At 40.2% G+C, this 25,261-nt stretch overlaps 1 protein-coding gene across 7 annotated transcripts; it reads right to left on the bottom strand.

Moving 5' to 3' along the window:
- Positions 1-537: 537 nt before the first annotated feature.
- On the bottom strand, positions 538-24,088 carry cpeb4a (cytoplasmic polyadenylation element binding protein 4a). Of its 7 annotated transcripts, none has more exons than XM_072668237.1 (11): positions 23,968-24,088; positions 21,662-22,871; positions 17,897-17,990; positions 12,993-13,043; positions 12,833-12,856; positions 10,501-10,677; positions 10,030-10,119; positions 9,180-9,298; positions 6,836-6,950; positions 4,556-4,737; positions 538-3,681 (listed from the first exon to the last, which is right to left on the bottom strand). In XM_072668237.1, exons 2-11 carry the CDS (start codon positions 22,808-22,810, stop codon positions 3,454-3,456), a joined length of 2,229 nt encoding a protein of 742 aa, XP_072524338.1. In that variant the 5' UTR covers positions 22,811-22,871; positions 23,968-24,088; the 3' UTR covers positions 538-3,453. The 7 variants fall into 7 exon arrangements, with proteins under 7 accessions (XP_072524338.1, XP_072524335.1, XP_072524340.1 ...); XM_072668234.1 differs by lacking the exon at positions 23,968-24,088 and adding an exon at positions 23,482-23,860; XM_072668239.1 differs by lacking the exon at positions 23,968-24,088 and adding an exon at positions 23,482-23,860 and having other exon boundaries at positions 17,897-17,987.
- Between the last annotated feature and the right edge of the window lie 1,173 nt (positions 24,089-25,261).

The raw sequence follows: 25,261 nt of genomic DNA, 5'->3' as shown, positions 1-25,261 counted from the left end.
TTTGCAGAGAGAGTAGATCTCCTGGGCAGTCCTGATTTATGGTTACTGCATTGGATGGAAAAAAACTAGGCCTACTATGCTTTTGACCCGAGCAAGAAACACCAATCTCCATGACCCACTGCAGTCGGTCAATGCAGTTATAGAGCAGTGCCTGTTAGCACGACAGGCCGACATCAATATAGAGGTCTTCGAGGGAGTTTTGTAACTTGTAACTCATCTCGTGACACACATTTAAGCTACTCTTTGGGAAGTGTATGTTTTTAAGAAAGTAAAATAACCACAAAACATGCTACTAATGAACTGAGGCCTGAGGCTGGTGATGCATTTTTGTCAATACCCAATCCCGCTCCATTTAGGCAGCACACCCTATAAGACGGTCTAAAAATACCCCTGACCTTATGTAAACTACTGTGCTAGAAACCACTAACTACAGTACCTGTGCCTTCGTGAGATTTGGGTCACACACACACACACACACAATTTCCATAAGAGAAAGTTCCTTCATCAGTTCATTTTCACATGAGGTAAGACAGCAAAGGCGGTACTTGCTATTAAGTTTATTCATTCAACATTTCACAATACAAATACTTAAAAATTAGGCCTACCGTTATAAATAGCTGGCTGCAAATAATTAAGACATTGCACTTGATCTACAACAGCACACTTATGACTAACCCAACTATAAAATGATGTTTTCTTTTACATAACTCCATAAGGTGGTAAAATATAAAAAAAATCTAAACTTAGAAATGGCATAGCAAAAAAATTATACTTCTTATAAAAAAAAAATCTATTGATAAATACAACCTTTGATACCGTTATAAACTATGTCAATTTAAATTAGCAGTTACACCAAGAATATTCTGATATTTTTCTTATCTTTTTGTAGACATGAAGCACAATATCGTGATTAATAAAACTTGAAACTAAGAAGTGTACCGTTTTACCAATCGATAGCTATGTTCAGTTTGACCAAAGTTTAACATTCCAATCCAAAATAACAATACACCATTTTTTTTTTACTTAGTATTTACAATGATTTTAATCACAGTAGCATGAAATTAAGTAGGAAAATATGTGAATACACAAAAAGTAAAAATAACCTTTTTCTTTCTTTTTTTTTTATACACATATTAGTGGTATTTTAGTATACAATTTAGAGAACACAAAAAAGGAAGGCTGTAATGACCAAGGAGTGATAAAGAGGGATACGAGTCGGTTTAAAAATTTAACTGAGTAAATTAAATAATTACATTGCAGAGATTGTTTCTGGAGAGAAAACACAAAAAAAAACCAAACCAAAAAAAGTATTGCACATAACTCGAGGTTATTTTGCAAGATTGATCACATTCAAGTCTTGAAGCCCCTGAACCACCGTGGGATTTATCAAACAAGTCTTCTGACTTCTGAATGCAGCTAGTATTTTCTGCCTGGCCATCTCGAGTACAGGAAAAGCTGTAGTTGTGTCAAACGAGGAGGTTTTTGGAAGGAGGTACATAAAAACGCAAATGTAAGCCAAGACCCATATCAGATTTCTCTTTATCTTAGGTCATGCATACTTGGCAAAAATGAGCTTTTCTGCCATTCAGGATTATACTTACTGATACATACTGAGAGTTTACTATGGAACATTCCTAATTGAGATACAAGGCGCATCCTATCATGAACCTTATTTACACAGCTTTTAGTTTTATTCCTACAATCAGCAACAAGGGAAGGTACCAGTTCTGTTATTGAGAATAGTTCGGTGTTAGATATTTCTACTAAGTGCCACACGCGTCGAGGTGTTCTCGGCATGCTCGGTTCAATATTTACTCCTCGAATTTCTGCAGTTATATATATATATATATATTTTTTTTTAAATATATTTATGCATATAAAAAGCTTAATTGAAAATTATATTAACTTTTCTTAATGTTTGCCTTATATCCAGGTCTCTTTGTAACAAAGGTACAAAATCTATACCCAACAAGTGAAAAAAAATGAGGTATCGCAAAACGACTTTCCATTTGTGAGAAAAGAAAAATGTGCCTAAATGACTTTGAAAAAAAGGAATATATAGAAAAAGTAGTGCATATGTTTATGTTAATGACAAAATAACCATCTAGAAAACACAGTACAAAAATCAGCAGACCATGTATAAAATAATATTTGTTTCTCTCTTACAGAAAAGTCTTTGAAATGTGCTCAGCTACCACAATGCTCAATCAGAACGCCAAAAACTCTTGGAAAAAAAGTCATGCAATAAAACACTATCAGTACAACACGTGGTAATTCTCATTAGTACTACAATATTAAGTTAGCTTTTTAGCACAAATTCCCTGACAAGTGAGCAATGTTACTGCCATAACCAGTTTTCTTAAGGAATCTTATCAGCTGTATTTTCTTTTTTTTATTAATCAAACCAAATGAAACTCTCCTACTTTTTGCTTTCCACAGCAATCAGTTCCATGATTTCACAGAGGTCAAGACATTTGATATCTCTAAGGCTTATCTTTGGTTTGCCTGTCTACAAAGCTTTAGAGCAGGCAATACAAGAGTTAAGTCACAGACAACCTTACTGCTGACCGCACCACGGCCATCCTCGAAGTTGGGTCAGTAGGCATATATAGAGTGGAAAAATCACGTGGCCGTATCTGGAGATGGATCGTGTTGAAGTGGCCTTTAACCGCAAAGTGACAGCAGTGAGTACAAATAAAATGCTTTTTTTGTTTGTTTTTTTCTGCTTTTCCGTAAATGTGGCAGTTAGCGTTTAGTGTAAGCGGAGTTGCTATCATTTCATCCAGACCTCGCTCGTAAACGCTAAAACAGCCTTTTCAAAAGTTCAGCATTTTGTTAGTTATACAGTAGGTTTGGTCTCCTGCTAGTAAGGTCCAGGTATGTTTTGCTAGAATGAGTAAATAGACCTGCATCAGTGTTTTGTCATGCAACTACTTGAGCTTAGTGTCTGAGAACTAGTCATCACCATTTGCAAGTACAGTGAAACATACACCTTTAATGATCCTGCCTCTTTTTCTGGATGTAGTCCACTCCAGTTTTAAGTGCATCCTGTCCACGTCCTAAAGGTGACCCATCACAACGAGGGAAAAAAAAAAAAAAAAAAAAAAAAAAAAAAAAAAGTGAGGCCTCATCAGTAGTACAATAAAAAATAAAACAGCATTTTTTTGAGTCAAGTCAGGCTAAACATCCATATGTAGAAATCTAAAGCATTCAAGTTTTTCATGCGCACCAACTTAGATTAACAAAATAATAATAATAAAAAAAATGGGATTACATGGTTCTTTTATAGTCATCATCATCATAGTCATCATTATCATCAAAAAATTAAAAACTTAGAATAAATTAAATTTTTTGACTTAAAAAAGAAATCGAAATAAAAAGGAACTAGCAAAAAAAGGAAAAGTGCATGTATGCAAGTTAAGTCAGCTGTGCCCCACAGCATCTTCCCTGTAGTCAGTTCCAGCGGAAGGAGATGTGGCGCGGCCGGTCTCCGCCCTCCTTCACCAGGGGCTTGTGGAACTCCCGCCCGGCACGCGAGTGGATGGCCGCCCAGCAGTATTCACAGTAGTACTGCAGACAGGTGACGTTGGCACAGAAGAAAGGGGCAAACTTTCCCCCACAGCGTGTGCCCTGACACTCGTCACACAGCTGGTCATCCAGAACATATGGCTTCACTTCCACCTGGAGAGAGAGGGAGGAAGATTTCATTGGTTTAAAAATTCTATAATTATTACACCACCACCACTAATATTCAGAGTCCCATTCCTTACAATGAGGGGTCACAGTTCGGTGCAGTTTAGTTGCACAGAGATCAGAGGTCATTTCACAGAGGCGCCAGCTACCCAGAAAGCTTAAGCTGTAAACCGTTAACCATTGGATTTGCATGGTATGGTGGGAACTGTAGTCGTTTTTCTTTGTCCTTTTCATCAATATTCTGGCTTGTAACATCTTGAAATCACAGTGGATTGAACGAGAGCAGCATTTCTGTCTGCGTGTTAAACAGCTAAAAGGCTGTACTGACTAAATCGGGGGCCGCTATACTGCATTAGATAAATATATCATCCATCCATCCATCCTAATTTCCCTTGGTTTACGACGCGTTTAGGAAAATTAACATGCGTGTTGTATTTCATAAACCATGGGCAACATTTCCCCTAAATTTAGAGCATTTATTTGCTGAAATGACATTTCATGTCTAGGCTCTCCACTAGTCTTTCACATTGCTGTTGTGTGACTTTATGCCATTCATAGTCTGCATTTTCAGGCAACTCAGCTTGGTTAGATGAAATGCCTGGAATAAAATGCCTGCCATACACGTAGAAATGCACTTTCCAGATTTTTTTTTAAGTGGTCTCTTAATTTTTTCTGAAGTGTGATAGACAGATTTATTTATTTATTTATTTTTGGGACATCGACCCACCACACCCAACCAAAATAATACTCCTGTAATTTTAACCAAATGGCACTACGCATACCATGCACCAGGCTTCAACACAATGTCCTGAGTTTGAATCTACTGCATAGCTTGCATCCCTTCCCCCATGGCCTCACCCACCCGTTTATCGATCTCGCCATGCTGCAGCTGCACAAAGCGAGCGCTGATAGCAGCAATGTAGCTCTGCTGGTTGGAGAAGGCCACCCGACCAGCCCCCTTGGGATACTTCAGCTCAGGGTCAGTGTCAATGCCAGCATAGCACACCCCTCCATACAGCCTGTCCATAATCATCGCCAGCTCCACTACCACAGGGCAGAGAGATACAACACCACACACAGAGCAAGAGAGAGCAGTGTTAGAAAATGAAAAAAAAAATACAAAACACAAACCAGGACAGCACAAGAGGGACATTTCTGTCCCAGGAGTCACATGCCATAACCGGTGACTGCAGCACTCAACACAGTATAAAAAGCTCTTATGTCCCAGCTTACAGTGTGAAGTGTATACACATGATGAAACAGCAGTGTGTGTATTTCATATACTCTGTCCAAGTCAGTAATAACTGTGTAAGCACTCAGCGGCACAGTACTACCTAAGCAAATGCACCACTAGCTAGAAGAACACTTAACGTGTTTAGACACTCTCCAGCCGGATCAATACGCACTCACTACATTAGGGTTTTTGTTTAGTTTATAAGTCCACCAACATGCTCATTTAAAATAACGACTCACCATTTCAGAGGTGTTAAAGCTAAACATATTGCAAAGATGCACTAGATCCAAATGTTTGTGGACACCCTTTCAAATGAATGCATTCAGCTACTTGCACCTATTGCTGAAACAGATGTGCAAATGCACCCACACACCCACACACCCACACACCCACACACCCACACACCCACACACCCACACACCCCTTGTCTAGTCCCTGTTGTGAAGTACTGCCAAATATTAAGTGAGGCTTTCTGGAGCAGATGAACATGAATCTATTGGCACCGTGACTGATGACAGATGTGGGCTAGAGGGGTATAATGCCTCCCAGCATTGAGCTGTGGAGTAGTGGAGCAGTGTTCTCTAGGATAATGGATGGTGCGCCATCCTATACTTTTGGGAGGAGTTGGGGAGATTGGGATGATGAGGTTTGGGTGTGGTGATTAAATGCATTCGGCAAAAAAGAGCATTAATGAAGTCAGAATGTTGGATAAATACAGCACTGCTCCAAAATCTAGTAAAAATCCGTTGCTGGACAGTAGAAACAGTTACTTCCAGAAAAGCAGGATAAACTTTCCTTAATAGCCTTGATTTTTAAGAAATTAGCAGGAGTCCCAATATTTATGGTTTTTCCATATAGTGTAGCAACAATGCTAATAAAGAATAAAAAAAAAAATAAAAAAAATGGTAAGGCCCTGTTAGCATTAGGTCACCAAGATCAGGCTTAATGGTACCTATTCTTTAATTGTTTTCTTTAAACGTCACCTCAAATGATAGCATGAACACTGTAAATCTTAAAGAAATGGCAAAAACTGACATGATTTACCTCACCCCCCCAGATCCAATCTGTAGTTTAGAATGGTAGACACAAGGCCAACACTGTGAACAAACACTGGACTTAAGCGGTCAACAATCTCAATAACATGCACAAGCTAATTTATTTTGCTTAAAAAAAAAAAAAAAAAACGTTATTGACAAGCTTAAATAAAATGGTTAGGTAAAATAACATGGATGGACCTTATTTAGCTTATTTTAACCTAAAATAAAAACTAGATCATCTGCAAAATGTCCCGCTTTGTCGTCCTTTTCAGCTTTCAAAAGATGCTTCTGGTTATTACATTTTTTACTTTCATTTTTTGGCAAAAGAAATACTGTGTTCTAAACCACATTCATTTGTCGGCACCAAACAAAGAGATCTAGATGGTTTTGTTTTTTTGCACATATAGGCTAATGGGATTGGTGCACAGTCCAGTGTTTGTTAGCAACATTAGCCAAACATCTCTTTTTCTAAACTAACAAAGCAAACATGTATTGGCTGATAAACTACATCCGGGATCAGTGATGAATGAATTTAATGTGATATTGTTTTTTTGCCAAATTGTCGTTTGTCCTTTAGCCATATTCTAATAAAACAAACTGATAAAATCAAATCTGATTGCGACAATTGATGGCAACACTTGTATGAAAACGTGTATAGGATTTGCCATGTCCCGGCCTATATAGCTGTGTACCTCCAAAACTGAAAAAGATTGCATTATATATGGGTCAAACCAGTGGAAATTATGTTAGGGCATACAGTACATCCAGTTTATTAAATCATAGTCTTCAAAGCTTGTAACATTCAGTATAGATTCCCAATTTACTGCGTAACATTTGTAACATTTAAGGTCCAGAGCACCAAACTCTCTACCTGCCCGAAGAGGTCGTGGAACTCCCCCAACGAAGATGGTCTTCCTGGGGTCGAGGGGCTGAGAGCCATCCATCACAAAATCACTGTCATTCAAATTCCAAGGACGGATCTGGACCTTACAAACACAGAGCACATCGCCTTTCACCATGAGGTCAGTAAAGCATGCTGTGCAATATCAATCACTGCCAGCTGATTAAATGTGATCAACAGTATTTTTCAGAAACTGTAACACATTTAAAATGAAACTTAACCGAATGTTTACTACCTAGAAAAGTTCACCATTAATGAAATAAGATGCAGACTTTATACACAAAACATGTGTTGGATGATTAGCTACATTTGGGTTAGGAGGAAAACTACAATTGATTTTCTGCTGAACATTTTTTTTTTAATTGTCCCAGAAAGGAAACTGGTGTTTATTTTGGCATAGTTACAAAATGAGGGTTGACAAACCATAAATCTCAAACACTGTCGTTTTTTTAATTCAAAAGAAAGTCTGGCATAACCAAAACAGGCTACTTCCAAAACAATTGTCCAAAAACAGTCTTGAATAGTTTACATTTTCACTCCCAAAAATGTCCATACACCCAGCCCACTGGTGAAAGCCCTTTAGACCAAGTCAAGGCTGTTAAGCCACAGTACTGCGAATTCACACTATGATTTTTAGGCCCAGTTTTCAAGTCTGTCTTTTTGGAGATTGCCCCCCAAAAATACAGTAATAATAATAATAATAATAATAATAATAAACAAACAAACATCAGGTCCGAGGCAAATCTGTTTGCTCACTCTGCACTGGTTTGGCCACCATGTGTGAACTGCTGAAGGACAAAATCCAAGTGCTTGTAGAGTGATCGCTGATGTCTAGCAAGCTGTGGAAACTTATTTAACAGCCAATAAGAGCACAAAATGCAGAGAGGAGAAATCCGAGGGCGGAGTTTATCCATTTACTCATTGATAGTTTTTTCCTCCTGTGTTATCACTGCAAATCAGCACACAGACAACTCGCATCACTCGTCTCTTACAGACTCCACTTTCAGAAGGTAAGTAAGTACATATATATACACATTATATATATATATATATATATATATATATATATATATATATATATATATATATATATATATATATAAAAAAAAATAAAACCTGCATGTTTGGAGAGCAGACAGACTTGTCACGGTTTCCTCCTGGCGAAAGGTCTTGTAATTCTTGACCCCTAGTCACGGATTACTTGTGTAGCTAGCAAACCACAAACACTAAAAGACTAAAAGTTGTGTAGTAGGACGAGCGCAATGATCTGGCGACTGTGTAGTATGAACCTGGCCTAAAATGCCATGATTTCAAGAGAATATGGTGCTTCATACTTTCAGTCAGTTTTCTTAGACAAGCAGCACATCACATCTAGGCTCTGCTAGTTAAAGGGAAATGGGTTGCTACAATAAGACCTTGTGACTACAGCTTCTCCTGTGAGGACCTCAAACCCAGTGAGTGAAGAAGTAAAAGCTAGAGAAGCAAGAGGGTATTCGCACCAAGCTAAACCTATAGCTGAACAGCTTTTACCAGCTCAGACTAGAGCTAACCACACATCAGAAGAGGAACTCAAAAGTGCTGTGCAGGGAAGATAAACCCAAGTAAGCAAGCAAGTGTTAAACCTCTGGCCAAAGAACTACAACCTCTTTAGCTAGAGAACCACCCACCATGTGCAGAGGACACTGAGGAGACAGCAACTCTAGTCAGTGGGATATACAATAATTACAACGTTCTTCTTACAGTGCTAAAAACAAAAGATAGGCGCAGCATAGTATAACATGATTTAGCATATTAGTCGACGCTGTGACATAAGCCAGCCAATCAGAGCAGAGCTCAATTTTTCTACACAAGCCCACTGTAAAAGGAAAATAAACGTTTCATTCAGAAGCAATATAAACAGGTTTGTAAACCCCCCCAAACCAAAGTCACATACTTACTACGTCTACATCAAATAACTAAATATACACTCAATCAGCACATTTCTAATATTCTGGACATTGTCTGCAGGTTTGACTCGGAGATACCGCTTCACCAACCCACACATTGTTCAAATGGAGCAGTGTGTGTGCAGAAAAGTCCAGAATTGCTCCTCAGGCTTTATATTTAACTGCACCTACTTTAGAAAGAGCACCACTGCTGAGCCGCCACCTCCTCCTTCATGATATGTGTAGAAGGTTAAAAATACTTGGTCGGGCAGAGTGTGTCTGTGTGTGTGTGTGTGTGTGTGTGTGTGTGTGTGTGTGTGTGTGTGTGTGTGTGTGTGTGTGTGTGTGTGTGTGTGTGTGTGTGTGTGTGTGGACTGCACAGTACTTACTGGTTTATCTTTGATTGTGGGGCTAGACACACAGAGATACAGCTTCCCTTCCTCCTCCATGCAGGCATCGATCAGGGCCTGGACAGAGCTCTCTTCTTGGAATAGAAGGAACGCATAACCTGGGGAAAGAGGGCAGGTCTGATGAAGCTCTCAGCTACTGTTCATGATATTCTAGACTTTACAATGAAGTCCGTTATTGAGTAGGTTAGGGACTGACTTTAAGCATCCAGAAGTAAAGTGAAAATTCAAGAAATAGGAAAAACTGGCCACTGTATATTTGGTGTGTTTTTGCTAGGTTATGCTTTCACAAGCCCGCAAACCCATTTTTGGATGGTCCCATTTTGTTATGTTTAAGCTGAAAGGGGGGGGGGTGAATGGCACCACACTATGTTCAAGACCGTGCTCTAACTACAACTGCTTTACACCTCATTTAATATTATTGAAAGAGACAATAAGCATCTAACCATTATCTCTTGGACCCTGGGTCTTGGTCAGTCTCATTATACTGCCTTATACTGGTTTCTAATGGACTCAGAGTAAGCCAAAGTGCAAGAAAGAAATTGTGTAAATATGTGTATAAATATGTAAATATGCAACTGCAGTTTGGTACATCACTAGACCTAAACACAGACCCAGAATAATTCTATTCATTCAGTCATTTATTTATTTATTTGTAGGGTGAATAACTGCGGTGAGGGTTGTCTCATTTTTGCTCCAATAAGGAACAAACTGGAAATACTGAACTGGAAAAAATACATCATATCACAGGACCTACTCACCAAGAAGGTTTTCAGTTCCAGTGAGAGACAGCTACATTAAGACAGAAGATATGCAGCCTCCTCAAGCTTACCCTTAGGTGGAAAGTAGGACTTGCTCTCTGCTTTGTGAGGCCAGTCCACAAACAAGTGGCCAAACCGACGGAAACTAGCAGTGATCTCATCTGAAACAGACGCATTTACACAATATACAAATGAGTACTGTGCAGCGTGGGTACTGCATGCTAATAAAGAGAACAGACACAAGAAGATCAAACCCAATCTAAATGGCTTGGATTGACAGTCCAAAGTTAGCACTAGCTCAAATAAGCCCAAGCCAAGAAATCGGCAAGTTAAGCTTGTGTGGAGATCCCAAACCACACAATTGGGAGATATCCCTCTCCATCTCCATTTCTCCATTTCTCATTTACCCTTTGAAGAACTCATGTTTATGGTTTAGTTGTAGGTGTTCCCCCAAACCCCCCAAAAAAGAAAATGGTCAGCTTTTACTTCAGACAGACTTTAAATTTGCGGGCTAAACGCTGCACTATTAGATCAGTGTGTACCTTCGTCTATGTCAGGAGGGAGTCCGCCAACAAAGACCTTGCGGGAATAGCGCTCGATGCGCTCCCCGTTCTGATGAGGGAAGCAGTGTGGAGAGCCCAGCCCACCAAGGCTCTGATCTGACCTTTCATCCTCCCCAAAACTGCGCTCATCCTCCATGGGGAACAGGGACGAGTGACCTGATATACACACAGACATACACAGCATTATTTTTTCTCACTGCTGAAAAATACTCAATATCTGCATAAAGCATCTTAGCACAATAACTGGGGAAAACATTACATTTGACAAAATTAGGACAAACAACAGGATTAGTGTTGGGCAGCGTTGATCGAACCAAAAGTCTTTGGGAACCGTGAGACCTATAAAATTGTGTAATTGTACATGTTTAAAGCAATGTTATCTAGCAATGTAGCCATAAAATAACACCGTTACAATCGTGTGGATGCTCCACTGACTGTAATAGGGAGAATGGCGTCTCGGTTATTGCTTCTTTGGGCCAGAACGCTGCACTATGAAACTTTGGTTACACTGTGAGAGTTATATTTAGGTAAAATCCTGTAATATTCCTTTCCCACCTCCGTTCATGTGCTTCCTTCGCTTCAGATATTGTTTCTGCATCTCTCAGCAACAAAGTCAACAAATGCACATTAACAACTGTCCATGAAAGTAAGCTCAATGAGTGATTTGCATTTATGACAGTGGTGTAAACATTTATTACACTCCACAACTGTAGGGGGAGCCCAGGAGCAAAAAAATACAGCTGCATTAAAACAGATCTGGATTAACTCTGGTTAAGAGTATAAAATTTATAAAATGCTGCTAGAAAACAACTGATAATCTAAGACCTAGGGGTGGTCCTAATATTGCAATGAGACTGCATGATTAACAGCCTTTATTCCAACAGTTTCGGGCTGCTAACGGAGATGCCATTTAGTCCAACACTCTCGCCTGCTAAGAAATAAGAACTAAACATCAGTACGAGTGAAGTGGGGAGAAATGACCAAAACAAGCTCCACAAGAGCAGTTGGTGCTTTAGACCATCACTAGCTAAAAACAGTTCAGCTTGTGAGGACACAAAAGAAGATTTGCCTCACAGAAGGCAAATCTGTTATTCTCTTTACTGCAGAGTAAGCAAGCAGGGGACACACAGAATGCCAGCTTTTGGCAGGTTGGAGAAACGAATAGAAGAACAGACCAAAAAAAAAAATGTATAATAAAAAAATAAAAATAAATAAATAATAATAATTGAATGACTGATATATTAGCTAGCTTGCCATCTTATGGTTACATACTGGTTGAGTTAGCCTTAGCTCTGTACAGCTGTGAGCCACATCAGCAGGGTGATAGGTGAGGGTACCACATATACAAGCGGTACCCAAGATTGAATATGGTGAAATATAGAATCCATTTATTGGTTGTTGGAACAATATACACGGGCCATCATTTATACATTGTGTGCCATCCCAAGTTAGACTAGTTCCAAAAAAGTATCTTTACTATAATTTTTAATTGAGTCAAGTCGTTCAGGAGCCTTTCTATTGGTTCATTCATCAAGACATTAACACAATATAAATAACTGTCAAAAAGTTAAAAAAAACAAACAAACAAACAAACAAACAGATAAACAAGGATACTAAACTGTTTTGTTTTCCCGGGGTTGCCAAGTACTGTAACGGTACCCAAAAAACAAATTCTGGAAGTTTTTATTGGTTGTTTAACATATACTGGGACATTGCCTGATCATTAAGCCTGATCTTGTTGACCTAATGCTAACAGGTCCAAAAGACAAAAGAACTGGGACACCTGCTCATTCTGAAAATCAGGGGCATTTTGTTGGACTGTCTCTACGGTCCAGGGAAGACTTTCTACTAGTTTTGGAGCATTGCTGTGAGGATCTGGTACGTCCGAAAAGTACCGAATGGAGCATCCATCATTCCATTGAACACAGTTCCACTGCTCTACAGCTCAATGCTGGGGGGCTTTATACTCCTCTAGCCCAGACCTGGCATTAGGCATGGTGCCAATAGGTCCATGTTCCAGAGAGTCTTATTCATTCTAAAGTATTCACTAGAGGGGTGTCCACAAGCATTTGAAGAGATTAACCAGAATCCAGTTGCACCAAAACTGCTAAAGCCAAGAGTCAGTATTGCTGTGATAGCAGTACTAGCGCACTGGTATAGATCTACACCACCCAGCACTAAATGGGATGCACTGACGGACAGTAACAAACATTTTAACTTAAGCACAGTGTCACACGTGGTAGAAAACAAACAAGCAGAAGAACAAACATGTTTATTAAGAAAACACCACACACACAGCTTAAAACGTTACCTCGCCGCCTCCCATAATTCCTTGCTGCATGTAAAATGAGACAGAATACCATTCAGCAGTGACAACACCAGTCAGTCAATGCCCATCATATCCTCAAGCTTAGCTCATCTAGTTTAATGTATGTAAACGCATGGCCAAAAGAATCCAAAATATTACCTACCGTTCCCAGACAGAGAGCCTTCTCCACTTGGATGGGAAAAGCCAAAGCGACCTACAGCAGACACAGACACACATACAAACATTTCCTAGATCAGGATTAACCCAAGGCAACAAAGGCAAACTCTCTCATATATATATATATATATATATATATATATATATAAAAAAAACACACACACACACACACACACACACACACACACACACACACACACGTATATATATATACACATACATATACACATTATATATAAGTTTTGTTTATAATACATAAATTACCCTAAATAATATACAAATGGCAAATAAAATATGACATAAAAAGAAAATGTATTTTATCTGTGCACTGTATGCCCCAGAATATAACAGTATTTAGTTATTATTACGTTTAATTAATTACATTAATAAACTTATTTGCATGTATATGTATGTTTGGCAATTGTGTGTTATGGGTTTCATTTTGTGTTAAAAAAAGAAATAGATATATATTCCTGGTGTATCAAATATGATGCAAAATAAGTATTACAAATATTGGTTTTAAATAATTGGTTAGAAGGTCAAATAAGACACTCCAGTTTTAAAGATTTAGAATACTATATTTGGGCATTGCAGTTAACCAATTATTCATCATAATTGCTAAAGCTAAAAGTCAGTACTGCTGCGTGATACTAAAAGCTGTATACTATATGTATACCAGAAGGTCTAATAAAACACGAAATTTAAAGGCTTTAAAGGGTTAAGGTAATAAAAGCAGACAGACAGGGATCAGAACTTAAGTGAAGACTAGCTGGACATTTATCCATGTCTGGGAATCTGCAAAGCCACCTCTGAACGTTTGATCCTGCTTTGCTGCAGATGCGACAAATATTTGTAACTGCAGGACGCAGCTGTTCTGCAGTGTTTGACATCTCTGATTACGTTTGGCGTCCTGAGATAAAGATAAAACCATTAGAGAATATAATACATTTTCTGATTAAATGGAAAGATAAAGCAAACACAGGAGCAGGAAAACAGCGGTATGATCAGGAACCAGAGCAGATAGACTCTGCAGAGTCTGCCCTCTCTTCCCTGGCCTAGATTAGCCAACTAATCCTGGGGGTTCAGATTCAGCTACCAGCACAAAGAACATCAGAAGCAAACGTCCGCCAGACGATTTTTACACAACACTGAAAATCCCAGTAAGATTTCTGCCCTGCTATTAAGAGTGATCCAGTATGTTTTAATGTAGTTAGGATGTCTAGCGTTTATCCAAGAGTAATATAGGACTGTAAAATTCGGATATTCGGTCGGATATAACGGTCGGATATTCTTCCTGTTCATAAACATCTACCTTCAAAAATCTTTTTTTGGCTTTGGAATTTTCTTACTCTGTTTAAAACACAAATCTGCCTTCAAAATAGAGGTGCTACAGGTGAGTTCTTCAAATTGTGCCACAGAGGAACTATCTGTATTCTGATAAGATGCATTCACACTTGGTAGCCTAACGTGTCTCGGGTTCGTCAGGCCGAAATCCGATTGCTGTGCGGGACGGAATATGCAACCTGGCTTGTTACGCGGCAACCCGTTGTTTATCTGTTCAGCCTTTTCATGTGCTCTGCTAAAGATTGTGGCCTCAAAATTCCCACAATTTCACAAGCAATGGTGCATTTCTTTAAATTTAGGGGAATGCAACAGCTTCGGCAGTCCATGCTGACGAAAAAAGCGTCCGTTTTTGTACTGCATGGGGAGGGGTTTCATTGTACTGGTAGGAGTTATGGTTGTCGAATGGGTCTTAGAGAGACGGGTGTGTTTACACCACTATATTACAAATGCGTTTCAGACCACCTCCTGAAGCAGTTCGCGTGATCAGATTTGTACAACGTACAGTTATGTGGCTTAGCCTTATCCAGATAAACTCCTGATGCTCTAGATGCATTAGTGACCAGGTATGAACGTATGAAAGGTCATTTTGATTTACATAAGGATCCATTTTTGTAGAAGATCCATATGGGAGGAACCATTTAAAATGTTTAAAGAAGTCATTGTAAATGTTCTTCATACACAAAGCTCTTCTACAGAAATGGACTCAAAACTCTGTGGTCAAAAGAAGCACCTTCATTTTTAAGGAGTGAAGAAAATGCAACACTGCTCATTCTGGATCATCAGTGAAGTGGGGAAGCCAAATTTAACACAGATCTACAGTTTGGCTTTATGATGTGATTTCTGAGCAGATGAGCGTTAAGACCCTTCTCAGAACCTTGTGGGATATTTTTTTTTTTTGTGTAATCCAGTCACTCGTCCGCTCCAAAGCCGGAACACATTCAGTGCTGGCTAAATATTTGCACTGTTATCAAGTGACTGAACAGTAAGACAATGTGTGCAGAATCACACAATGAGCCAATCCCCCTGAATTTCATCCACACATTCAACTCAACTGTCAAGCACGGATAATTATGCAATTATGAAGCCCAATAGAGGAGTGTAAGAGATACTGTACCGAAAACAAGACGAGGGCACAGCCATTGTTTTTGGGCTGCAACTAATGACTAAAAAATTAAGCAGTTATTAGTTTGTCAATAAGTAATATTAAAAAAGTTCATTATATACAAGAATGAACCATATTCTTAAAGGAAAAACATATCTGCAATGCTGGAAAATTAGAAAAACCCTGTACAATCAATATGGTAGTCCAAGTGATGCTGTGGGGGTTAATTCTTGGTAACTGCATTTCTACATGGAGTGGTGGAAAATACTATTGGGATAAATTGTTATTGTGAGAAATGTGTGTCCAAGACGGATACAGTCAGTACTTCTAGAACACTGACCAACTGCATGTTACAGGAGAGCATAATTAGGCCCCGTTTCACTTAATTAGCCCATCACTAACTACAAATTTTAAATGTTGTGCCACTCATTTTCTAAAGCTTAGTTTTCAGTGACCTTAACGGCCCTGTATCAGTTTGTGGAGAATTACTGTTGATATTTACATTTACGGCAATTAGCAGACGCTCTTATCAAGAGCGACTTAAAAAAGGGCTTTGCTATTTACCCAAGAAAAAAACCTTAGAGGTATCTTTTGAATTATTAGTCTATTCTAACTACCTAAGCTTAGACATTACTAAACACAATACAATAAGGCGACCATAATACTCTATTCGTCCAAGTACTCTCGGAAGAGGTGGGTCTTCAGTTTGCGTTTGAAGACAGCGAGCGATTCGGCCGTTCGGACACCCAGGGGAAGCTCGTTTCACCACTTTGGTGCCAGGACAGAAAAAAGCCTGGACGCTTGTCTTCCGTGGATTTTGAGGGATGGCGGGTCGAGCCGAGCCGTACTTGAAGCTCAAAGGGCTCTTGGTGCAGACCGGCTTTTGACTATGTTGCTATTCGAAGTAAACATTAAAAACAAAAACACACCCCTCCCTTCAGTTCTCCTTCAGAAGCTCCACCCCCCACTGGGTTTGCAGACCAAAAGATTTATTAAATATCCTGATATAACATCATGCCAAGCTCTCCCAAAGTCAAACTCTAATCCAAACCCTAATGCATCTGATTTTGGAAGCTGGATCACAGAACATGTCATTGCATTTAAACTGACAAATCAATCATAAAGGACCAAATAATATTAATTTTAATTGCTTTATTTAACATAGAGTGTCTATTTTAAATGCAATGTAATGGGTAAGATAATACATAAGATAAGATAGATCTAGCGTGCTACTGAAATTGACCCAAGAAAACCGGTCACTCCCAAACAAACTAGGCATGAAAACAGCCTCATAGAAAACGCACAGCAGCCTCAGCATGGGGTGTAGACAAGACACTAAACTTAGTCCAAAGTCAAGTTAAAATAGTAAGCAATGGCCATGCATTTCAGCTCTGTTTCATCTCAAAGAAATAAATGGAGCACCACCATTCCAGAGAACACAGTGCCACTGCTCCTCTTTTCACCTCTCTAGACCACACCTGGCATTAGGCACGATGCCAACAGACTGCTGTTTATCTGCTCCAGAGAGTCCTACTCTATGGACAGTACTTCTCTACAGGGACTAGACAAGCTGTATGTGCTTTTACACATCCGTGTCAGCTATAGGTGCAACCTAAAGTAGCTGAACATTTATAAAAAAAGGGGTGTGACATATGGCATTTCCCAGTTCTGTCCAACCAGAACCCTAAACAAGACCCAAGTCGAACTCTAATCCTAACCCTAATTGTCTTCCAGTTCTGTCGAAAAAGAAATCTATTTTGTCTATCCCTAAATAAAAAAAAAACAATACATAAAAATAACAGACTAATTTGAATATGACTAAAATAATGAATAAAACGCATTTAAAACACATAGTAAAGCACATTAAAACAGATTAATAAGACGTACAGATTTGCTTATAATTAAGTGATGTAGAGGAACAAATGTAATCGCAGATCTAGTTGGTTGTACAGCATAAATTCTCAATACATTTGAGCCGAATATGGTATGATCTGGTATGAGATAAAGGAGTCAATGCCACTGATCGTGCACTGCAAAAGGGGTTAAAACATTGGTTTCTTGCTCCAGATTTAAAAAGGACTTGAAAAGATTGAACATGACAAACTTAAGGCAGAGGATACACAGTGGAAGGGGTATAAAGGGAATCAAAGCATGGTAACTAATTCGGTAAGACTGGGAGGAAATTCAGAGGACACACTCAAAGGAAAGCCAACCTGACTAGAATACCACAAAGTCTAACAGAACACTGCAGAAGACCGAACTGAAGGATCGCTTGGCCTTCGGTTTGCTGTACAAGTGAATCCAACTAGCGAAACATTTGAGGACCACTGTTTCCATGAAGCTACCTGCCACAATCATTTCAGATGCACTGCTAAAGAATAATAAATAAATAAATAAATAAATACATACATAAATGTTTCAGTGAATGGCATTGGAGATGGTACCTTTCAAAGAATCCTGCTCGGCTCTCATAATGTCAATCAGGGAGTTCTCCAGAGAGTGCATGCTGAAGCCATCAAAGGACCGGCTGCGCTCCTGCTAAGAGACCAGGAAGAACCCATTATTAGCCTTCAGATCTTCACTTGTCTCTGGATCCCTTCTTTTCTGTTCATTTCCACACATGTGCCATCTACTCAGCAGGACAAGGACAGTAGCACTTGTCTGCATGAAGCAGTAATGATGGTCAGAGGAAAGGCTAAATCAAATCAAGCTGAAGCTCCTGAAAATATTAAAAAACATAGAACAGAGGGATTATTCGCATCATTACAGTCGATTTCTACCAGTATTTTTAACCGTGTATCTCAATTGGTCAAAGTTATGGGCACGCGGTTTTTCTTTTGAGAAGAACAGTTGGCATCAAATTTCCTTAACCACGTATTACTGGTCAGAACTGCAGTGGATCTGGAGCCTACCCAAAATGATTATGTGCACATAATTGATTATTTTTATTAAAAATGTATCTTCTGTCATTTATGATAAGTAGGATGAAGTCCATGTAAAAAATGACCTTAATAAAACTAACAATGAAGCATCTTCAAATTGTAAGAAAAGAAAAACAGAGTATTCGGGAACTCCTTGAGGTTTAATTATGAATTGCATTTAAGAACACTGGGCCTCATTCACCAATCACCAATCCTTAAATTTGTTCCTGAGAAAAGTTCTAACCAAAGGTCTACATCAGATTAATGAGGTGTCCTTAAACAGCAAAACTGGTCAGATCGCTGCTCTTATCATGAATCTCGTTGTCTCGTATGAATTGAACAAATTCCAAATAAAAAACATTGGAAACTCTGAATATTATAACTGCAGTAGGTTTGAGAGGAAATGTCTTCTTAAGAAGAACAGCTGGTAAATGAGGCCCATCCCTTATACTTTGTAGTGTTCATCTTAAGATTTTAAACTTAATCTTAAGGATGTTTTTTTTCTTACATTTGTGAAAAACGTTTGTGAACTGGGAAGCATTATTATTCCTTCAAAATCTATTTTCTTCTTAGAAAATGTTCTTAGAATATGATTTAAATAATTCATTTGTAGAATTAAAGTCTAATTTAACATGATTGAAATAGAGAATGTTCTTTAAGTAATGATAAAGTCTACATAAAGGCAAGAATCACACTACAGTGAACATTTTCCAAGGAGGATTATTTTCCTGTTGGTTGTTTTCTGTCAGTTCTTGTTTACTAAAATTTAAGACCTAGTTTGATTATGTTTTTGCTTCTTTTGGCTCTCCCACTGAAACTGAAAAACAGAAAATTAGCAAAAATGCAATTTCTTTGTTGATAAGCTGTAAAATACAGAATAAAAGGCTACGTTACAAATGGCCTAAAGAAGAAAACAATGAAGAGTGTCTTTACAAAACCTTTTGGACTTTGATGCAATATTTAAGAACATCAGACTTTTTTCTTATAAACTGCATTTAAGAAACTTTCAAGGAAATTTCATGTTAAGCATAAGATTTGTTGTAAGATTTTTGTTTGGAAATCTGGTCCCAAATTTTCTTTGTCCAATTCTTGAAGTTAGCATTTTGGAGAAGTAACGTTAAGGACAGCAACAACATGGTCCACCATCTCCTGAGTTTCCTGAAAACATAACTCAAAACACCTTTATAATAGATGGGTAAAATGGGTAGACGCTTCAAGTGAACAAGCTTTCGGTTCATTAAGCAGGAAAATGTGGGAAAGTGCACTGAAATTGTCTATAGTGGCAATTTAGGTCAATAAAAATGTCAATAGTGGCTCATCATGACCTTAATATGTATTTATTTTATGAAAGAAATTATTAACATGCAATTCCCATTCCCAGTGAACTGCCAGTTGGTACAACAGGCATGCTCGAAAAGGAGGGGGACCGGGAAGAAAAAAAAAAAAAAAACCCACAGACAATACGAGGTCTGTTCTTGGAATTAGGCTAGAAGCTGTGCAGAGGGGAGGACTGACTAAGCATATGAAACAACAGTGTGTTTTCAAAGTCACCACTGTCACCACTGGGTTCAAATGAGAACACCATCTGAGTAAACATAAACGAAGCATGCGAGAGTAAATATTAACCAGCTGGTAAAAGAGGAACACAAGCACAGTTGTCACTGTGTCACTACTGGCATAAACAATTCTTTCCACAAACAAGCCACCCCGTGTCTGAACGTATTAGTAATACAGCCAGTGTTTGAAATAGAAGCCCTGCGGTGGAAATAACATGCATCAAACTCTTCGTGGGATCGGACGGTCACAAATTGTGTCCCTCTTCCACTGGAGCAACCAGTCATTAGCACCATTATAGGTGGAGGGAGGGGAAATATATATATATATATATATATATATATATATAATAAAAATCACATTCAGAGACTGACCTTAGAAAAATCCCTGGCATCCCCCCCCCCCCCCTCTCAAGTCTGGAATTACAGATAATCATGCTGTCCTGAGCCATTAACGGAAGCAGACGTCCATTCATCTTCCCATTTTCCCCTAGCTGCACGACTTATAGCCCATCTAGTGATTTTGACTCACTCATCCATGTCTTTTTATATCAGCAACACGCGTGCGTGCGCACGCACACACACACACACACACACACACACACACACACACACACACACACACACACACACACACACACACACACACACACACACACTTCACAGCTTGCAGAAGTGGAAAGGCAGAAGCGCATTACACATCTGGGCTTTGATCTAACACATCCGTCAGAGCAGGCCATAGGAGCGCCTACCAGTCCTAAGCAGATTAGAGGTGACCAACGAGAGAGGACAGCCTACATGGCTAACCACTATAGGCAGACATACTGATATGTTGATATGGCTTTTCGTGTCCTATGTAACTGATTATCTGAGACATTTAATTCCATGCAGTTGGAGGAAGCATCTTGTTACAATCATCAGCCGATAGCAGAGCTGAGCAACATGGTGATATTTATCATTATTGAGATAAATGGCATCATAATATTCTGTTTGGGCAGCACTGGTTCAGGTCAGCAAGTAGTCACTTTTATTTAAAGCATTGCTTATAATATTTATTACAATATATCAATTATATTCATGCCATGTTTCCCACCCATAACTGACAGGGCAGTGACCAAAGTGGCCAAATGTTTGACCAGAGTGTCCTAAAATGTAACATTAGTGGATTGCTAAGGCTAAAAAATATATAACTAAATAAATAAAAAATAAATAAATAAAATACAGAAGCGGTAGGTACACCCCTTTAAAAAGGGGTTCTTCAAGGGCGAAGAGAGTAGTTCTCTACAGTAGAACCACAACAAATCTAAGAATTTCCTGTTCAGATAAAGATTATTTTCCAGGTTAACTGGTTCCTCAATAAGAAAGCCAAAAGAAAGCCAAAAAGCACCATATTATTACTACTACTTTTCAGTACAATTTAAATCATTGTTGCTTTTAGTTTAGGTTCCAAAAATCATTAAAAACACAGTTATACACAGTGGTTCTCAAACCAGTGCTCAGGGACTGCTTGGCGGTCCAGATTTTTGCTCCATCCCTTTGTGTTAAAACCTGGATCGTCTGAGAACTGTTTTGAGAACCACTGATCTGTGCAGTATGGGAATATGCTGGTTCCCTCACTGGAGAAGGGAGGGAGGTTCAGGTCTCATTCTGGTGGGCCTAAAATCATACACCACCACAGGCCAACTTTGGTTGCTGTGGGCACCCAATGCTAGCCCAAACGCTTCAGGCCTCTTACCTGAAAAGGAAAGATACTGTCATTGCGGTTGAGGTTATCTTCCATCCAAGGTTTGGCGTTGAAGCTCGTGTTGTTGCGGGGATACTTTTGGGACGGTGCCTGGTTGTTCGGGAAGGACTTCTTTAGTGGCGAAATCGAGTTAAGCGGAGTCACGCCTCCGTTCAGGCCCCGTCTGTACTCTCGGCCCTGAGAACCTCCCCAGCCCCCATAACCTCCACCTGGGCTCCAGGAGCTGGAGGACGGAGTGGAGGACGGGCTCTGGTAGTTGCCCCATGGAGAAGGCGGCTTATTTAGGTTGTTCCCCAAATGAGGCAGCTGGTTGAAAGCAGCATTGCGGTGGTTGAAAGGTGGAGGGTGCGGGCTGGCGGGGGACCTGCGGTGCTGTTGGTGTTGGCTGTGGGGGTGCTGGAAGTGAGGGTGTGGAGGAGGCGGGGGAGGAGGAGGAGCAGGAGGATGGTGCTGGGACAGAGGCCCAATCTGGTGGGAGAAGCTACCTCCAAAGCCCGGGCTGGTGTGATGGGAGAAGTTCTGAAACAGCAGGGGTGGAGGAGCGTTGGTGGTGGTGGCAGCCTGACTGAAGAAACCAACCTCTTCGATCATAGTTGAGGGGTTGGTGGGGATAGCAGTGGACCAGCTACTGAATCCAACAAGAGAAGACGACGAGGAGCTGCTGGACTGCGCCAGCGTCCCAATGCCTGTCGTCTCCTGGTAGTCGAAGCCGGAGAGCACGGGAGATTCCAGCCGCAGGCCTTCTTTACCATTTCCGTTCTCCACCGTTCCCTTTTCCAGCTGCCCGTCTTCCGGCATGGTGTTCTCCAATTCGGAAATGATGCTCTGCGTTTCTTGGTGCCCTTGTGGAGAAAGAGGCTGCTTGTCCTGTCCCTCTTGGTCGTCTTGCTGAGCCTTGGCTTTTTCGGACTCCAGGATCTCATCTTGCATGTTAGAGTGGGTCGTCACGGCAGGGAAAAGCCAAGCGGAGCCTGCATTTCCACCACTGGCTGGCGTACTGCTGTTAATGAAAGCCGGGGGACTCGGAGGAGCAGTGTGGTGGTGGACCGGATGCTGCAGGTGCGGGTGAATCCGTACTGGGAAAACCGATTTGTTAGAGGCGTTGTTTTTAACCAGAACTCCAAAGCTGTAATCCCCCATTTATGTGGCCTAATCCAGGTTCTTCTCACTTGCCTTTGAGTCCCTCAGTTTTGCTGAATACCTTGAGGAAGAGAGGAAGGGCATTTTTTATCCAACGATCAATCACTCACTCACTCATCCAGCCACCCATCCATCCATCCATCCATCCATCCGTCCATCCATCTGTCCATCCATTCATTCAATGGAACAAGCCCTCAGTTCAACCACGACTTTATCTGCAGCACATACAACACACACACACACACACACACACACACACAAAAAAAACAACAACAAAAAAAAAAAAAAACACCCTTTAAACAACACTTGCCTCTAGAAACCATCTGGTGTGTGTGTGTGTGTGTGTGTGTGTGCGTCCCTGACGTAATCATTAGAAACAAACGCTGAGGGTGAAAATAGGCGTTAAACCTTAAACCTCCAGCGATGAAGGTAAAGGGAGTTAACCGTGTGACCTAAACACCATCGACGGCGTTTCTTCGTGCATCCACAAGCTAAACGAGGTCAGAATCACGTCCAAGCGTTTGCACTAGGCTAAAGGCTAGCGATGGGCCACCTTCCGAAACATCTCACTCGCCTGATGATAAAGGGTTTAGGCGCTGTGTGATACCCCTACCCCTCCTCCTCCTCCTCCCTCGAAGCTTTCGATTAAAAAAAAAAGGGGATCTACCTACCGATGCTCTTCTCGGTTTTCTCACCAGTGACCTCCTCAATCTCGACCATTTAAATAGAGGAGGAAAATGCTGATGACGTCTCCGGTCTATGGGCGACAGGGGTAGTTTCCCCTTCGCAGTCAGCTGCTCTGCTCAGCTCAGCTTAGCTCAGCTCAGCTCAGGTCTACAACCCACCACACTAACTCACTCACTTCACTTCAGCCAGCCACAGCCTTTCTTCCCTTTAATCCAAAGGGTTCCTGGTTGAAGCCTGGCCACGGGAGCTCACTCTACCAAGGCTGAAGCACTTGTGCGGTCTTGGTGTGACTACAGCGAGCCTAAAAGCGCCAGTCAGCGTTCGTGTCCTGCTTGCCTAATGACAGACACAGTGCATCACTTCCACTACAGGCTACAGCAAGAGCCAGGCAGCGCACTTACATGAGCACGAACACACACACACACACACACATCCTCATGTGGCACTGCGATAATAAAGAGCGCTCATACCTTCTTCTGTGTCGTTGTCATCGTTTTTTAATTATTTTAATTTTAATAATAATAATAATAATAATAATAATAAAAACCCCAGCCTGCACACTGAGCTGTTATTTCCCAGAGGTGGGTGGCTCTACACGCTGACCGTACATGTGACACTCCAGCAGCCAGTCCTCGCCACATTTCCGCCTTTAGCCCCGCCCCGTATTACCTAAACCCCGCCCACTGTACCACACGAGAGCCACGCGGTTGGACAGCACCTCCTAAACCGCGCCCCTTTCCCGATGAAGTGAAATTAAGTGTCCAGCAGCAGTGGTACCTGGACAGAATGTAAAACTGGAGCAGACAAATGAAAAATACATACATACATAAATAAATAAATAAAAAATGTAAGTTAGTTAATTCATTCATTCATTTATTGATTCATTAAATAACAACTTAGCAATGTAAGAAGTGTCTAGAACCCTTCCAGGAGTAGGAAGGGCAAGAATCCAGCACAAGTTTGCTGTTTTTCCTTGTCTAACACACCTACACACCTGCCAATTAACTGCTGAGTTGAATCAGGTGTGGTTGAGAAAGAAAACTACAAAACTGTGCAGGAATCCAGCCCTCTGGGACCTCCAGGACTTCCAATATTTTCCTACCCCTGATCCAAACAGTCATCATTTTAACTATGCATCTATATCATTATTATTCAATCTTTGCATTAGTTTTTTTAAACAGGGGGAGGAAAGTCACTAATGTCACCAAACGTATTTATATTTCATATCATAGTTTCAACCTTATCCTAACCCTCAGCAAACATGGGCTCCTCTAAAAAAATAAATACTGTCTAAATATTTGTGCCCACAAGACAGGGGGAGGCTATAAAAGATAGCCAAGCGTGTTCAGCTTGTGATTTCTACAGTGCCGTACATTATTAGGAAGCAGCAGGTCAGGTCAGTTCAGCTGAAAAACCAAGAAACCTTTTAGAGAGAACTGCTTGTATGTAAAAATTGCAAACCAAAATCCCAACCCCAAAACTGCCAAGAGTCTACAGGAATGTTATTACATCCAGAGTAGTGGTGCACGGTTCCACAGTCTTAAATCTTAATAGGAGAGTCATCAGAAGGATAATTTACCTGTGACTGTGTCACAAAACAGTCGCCATATGACTGATGACTGATGTACGCCATATGACTGAGATACAGACAAGCCAGATGAGTTTTGGAGACGAGTTCTGTGGACTGAGGATGGACCACAATCTGCAAAAGTTACATTTGGATTAAAAGAAAGCAACTACATGTCATGTAAAGAACACCTTGCC

The sequence above is a fragment of the Salminus brasiliensis genome, chromosome 2 (assembly GCF_030463535.1).
Source record: "Salminus brasiliensis chromosome 2, fSalBra1.hap2, whole genome shotgun sequence".
Lineage (NCBI taxonomy): Eukaryota > Metazoa > Chordata > Actinopteri > Characiformes > Bryconidae > Salminus > Salminus brasiliensis.
Note: the sequence above shows the minus strand (reverse complement) of the source record. Positions and strands in the feature narration are given on the sequence as shown.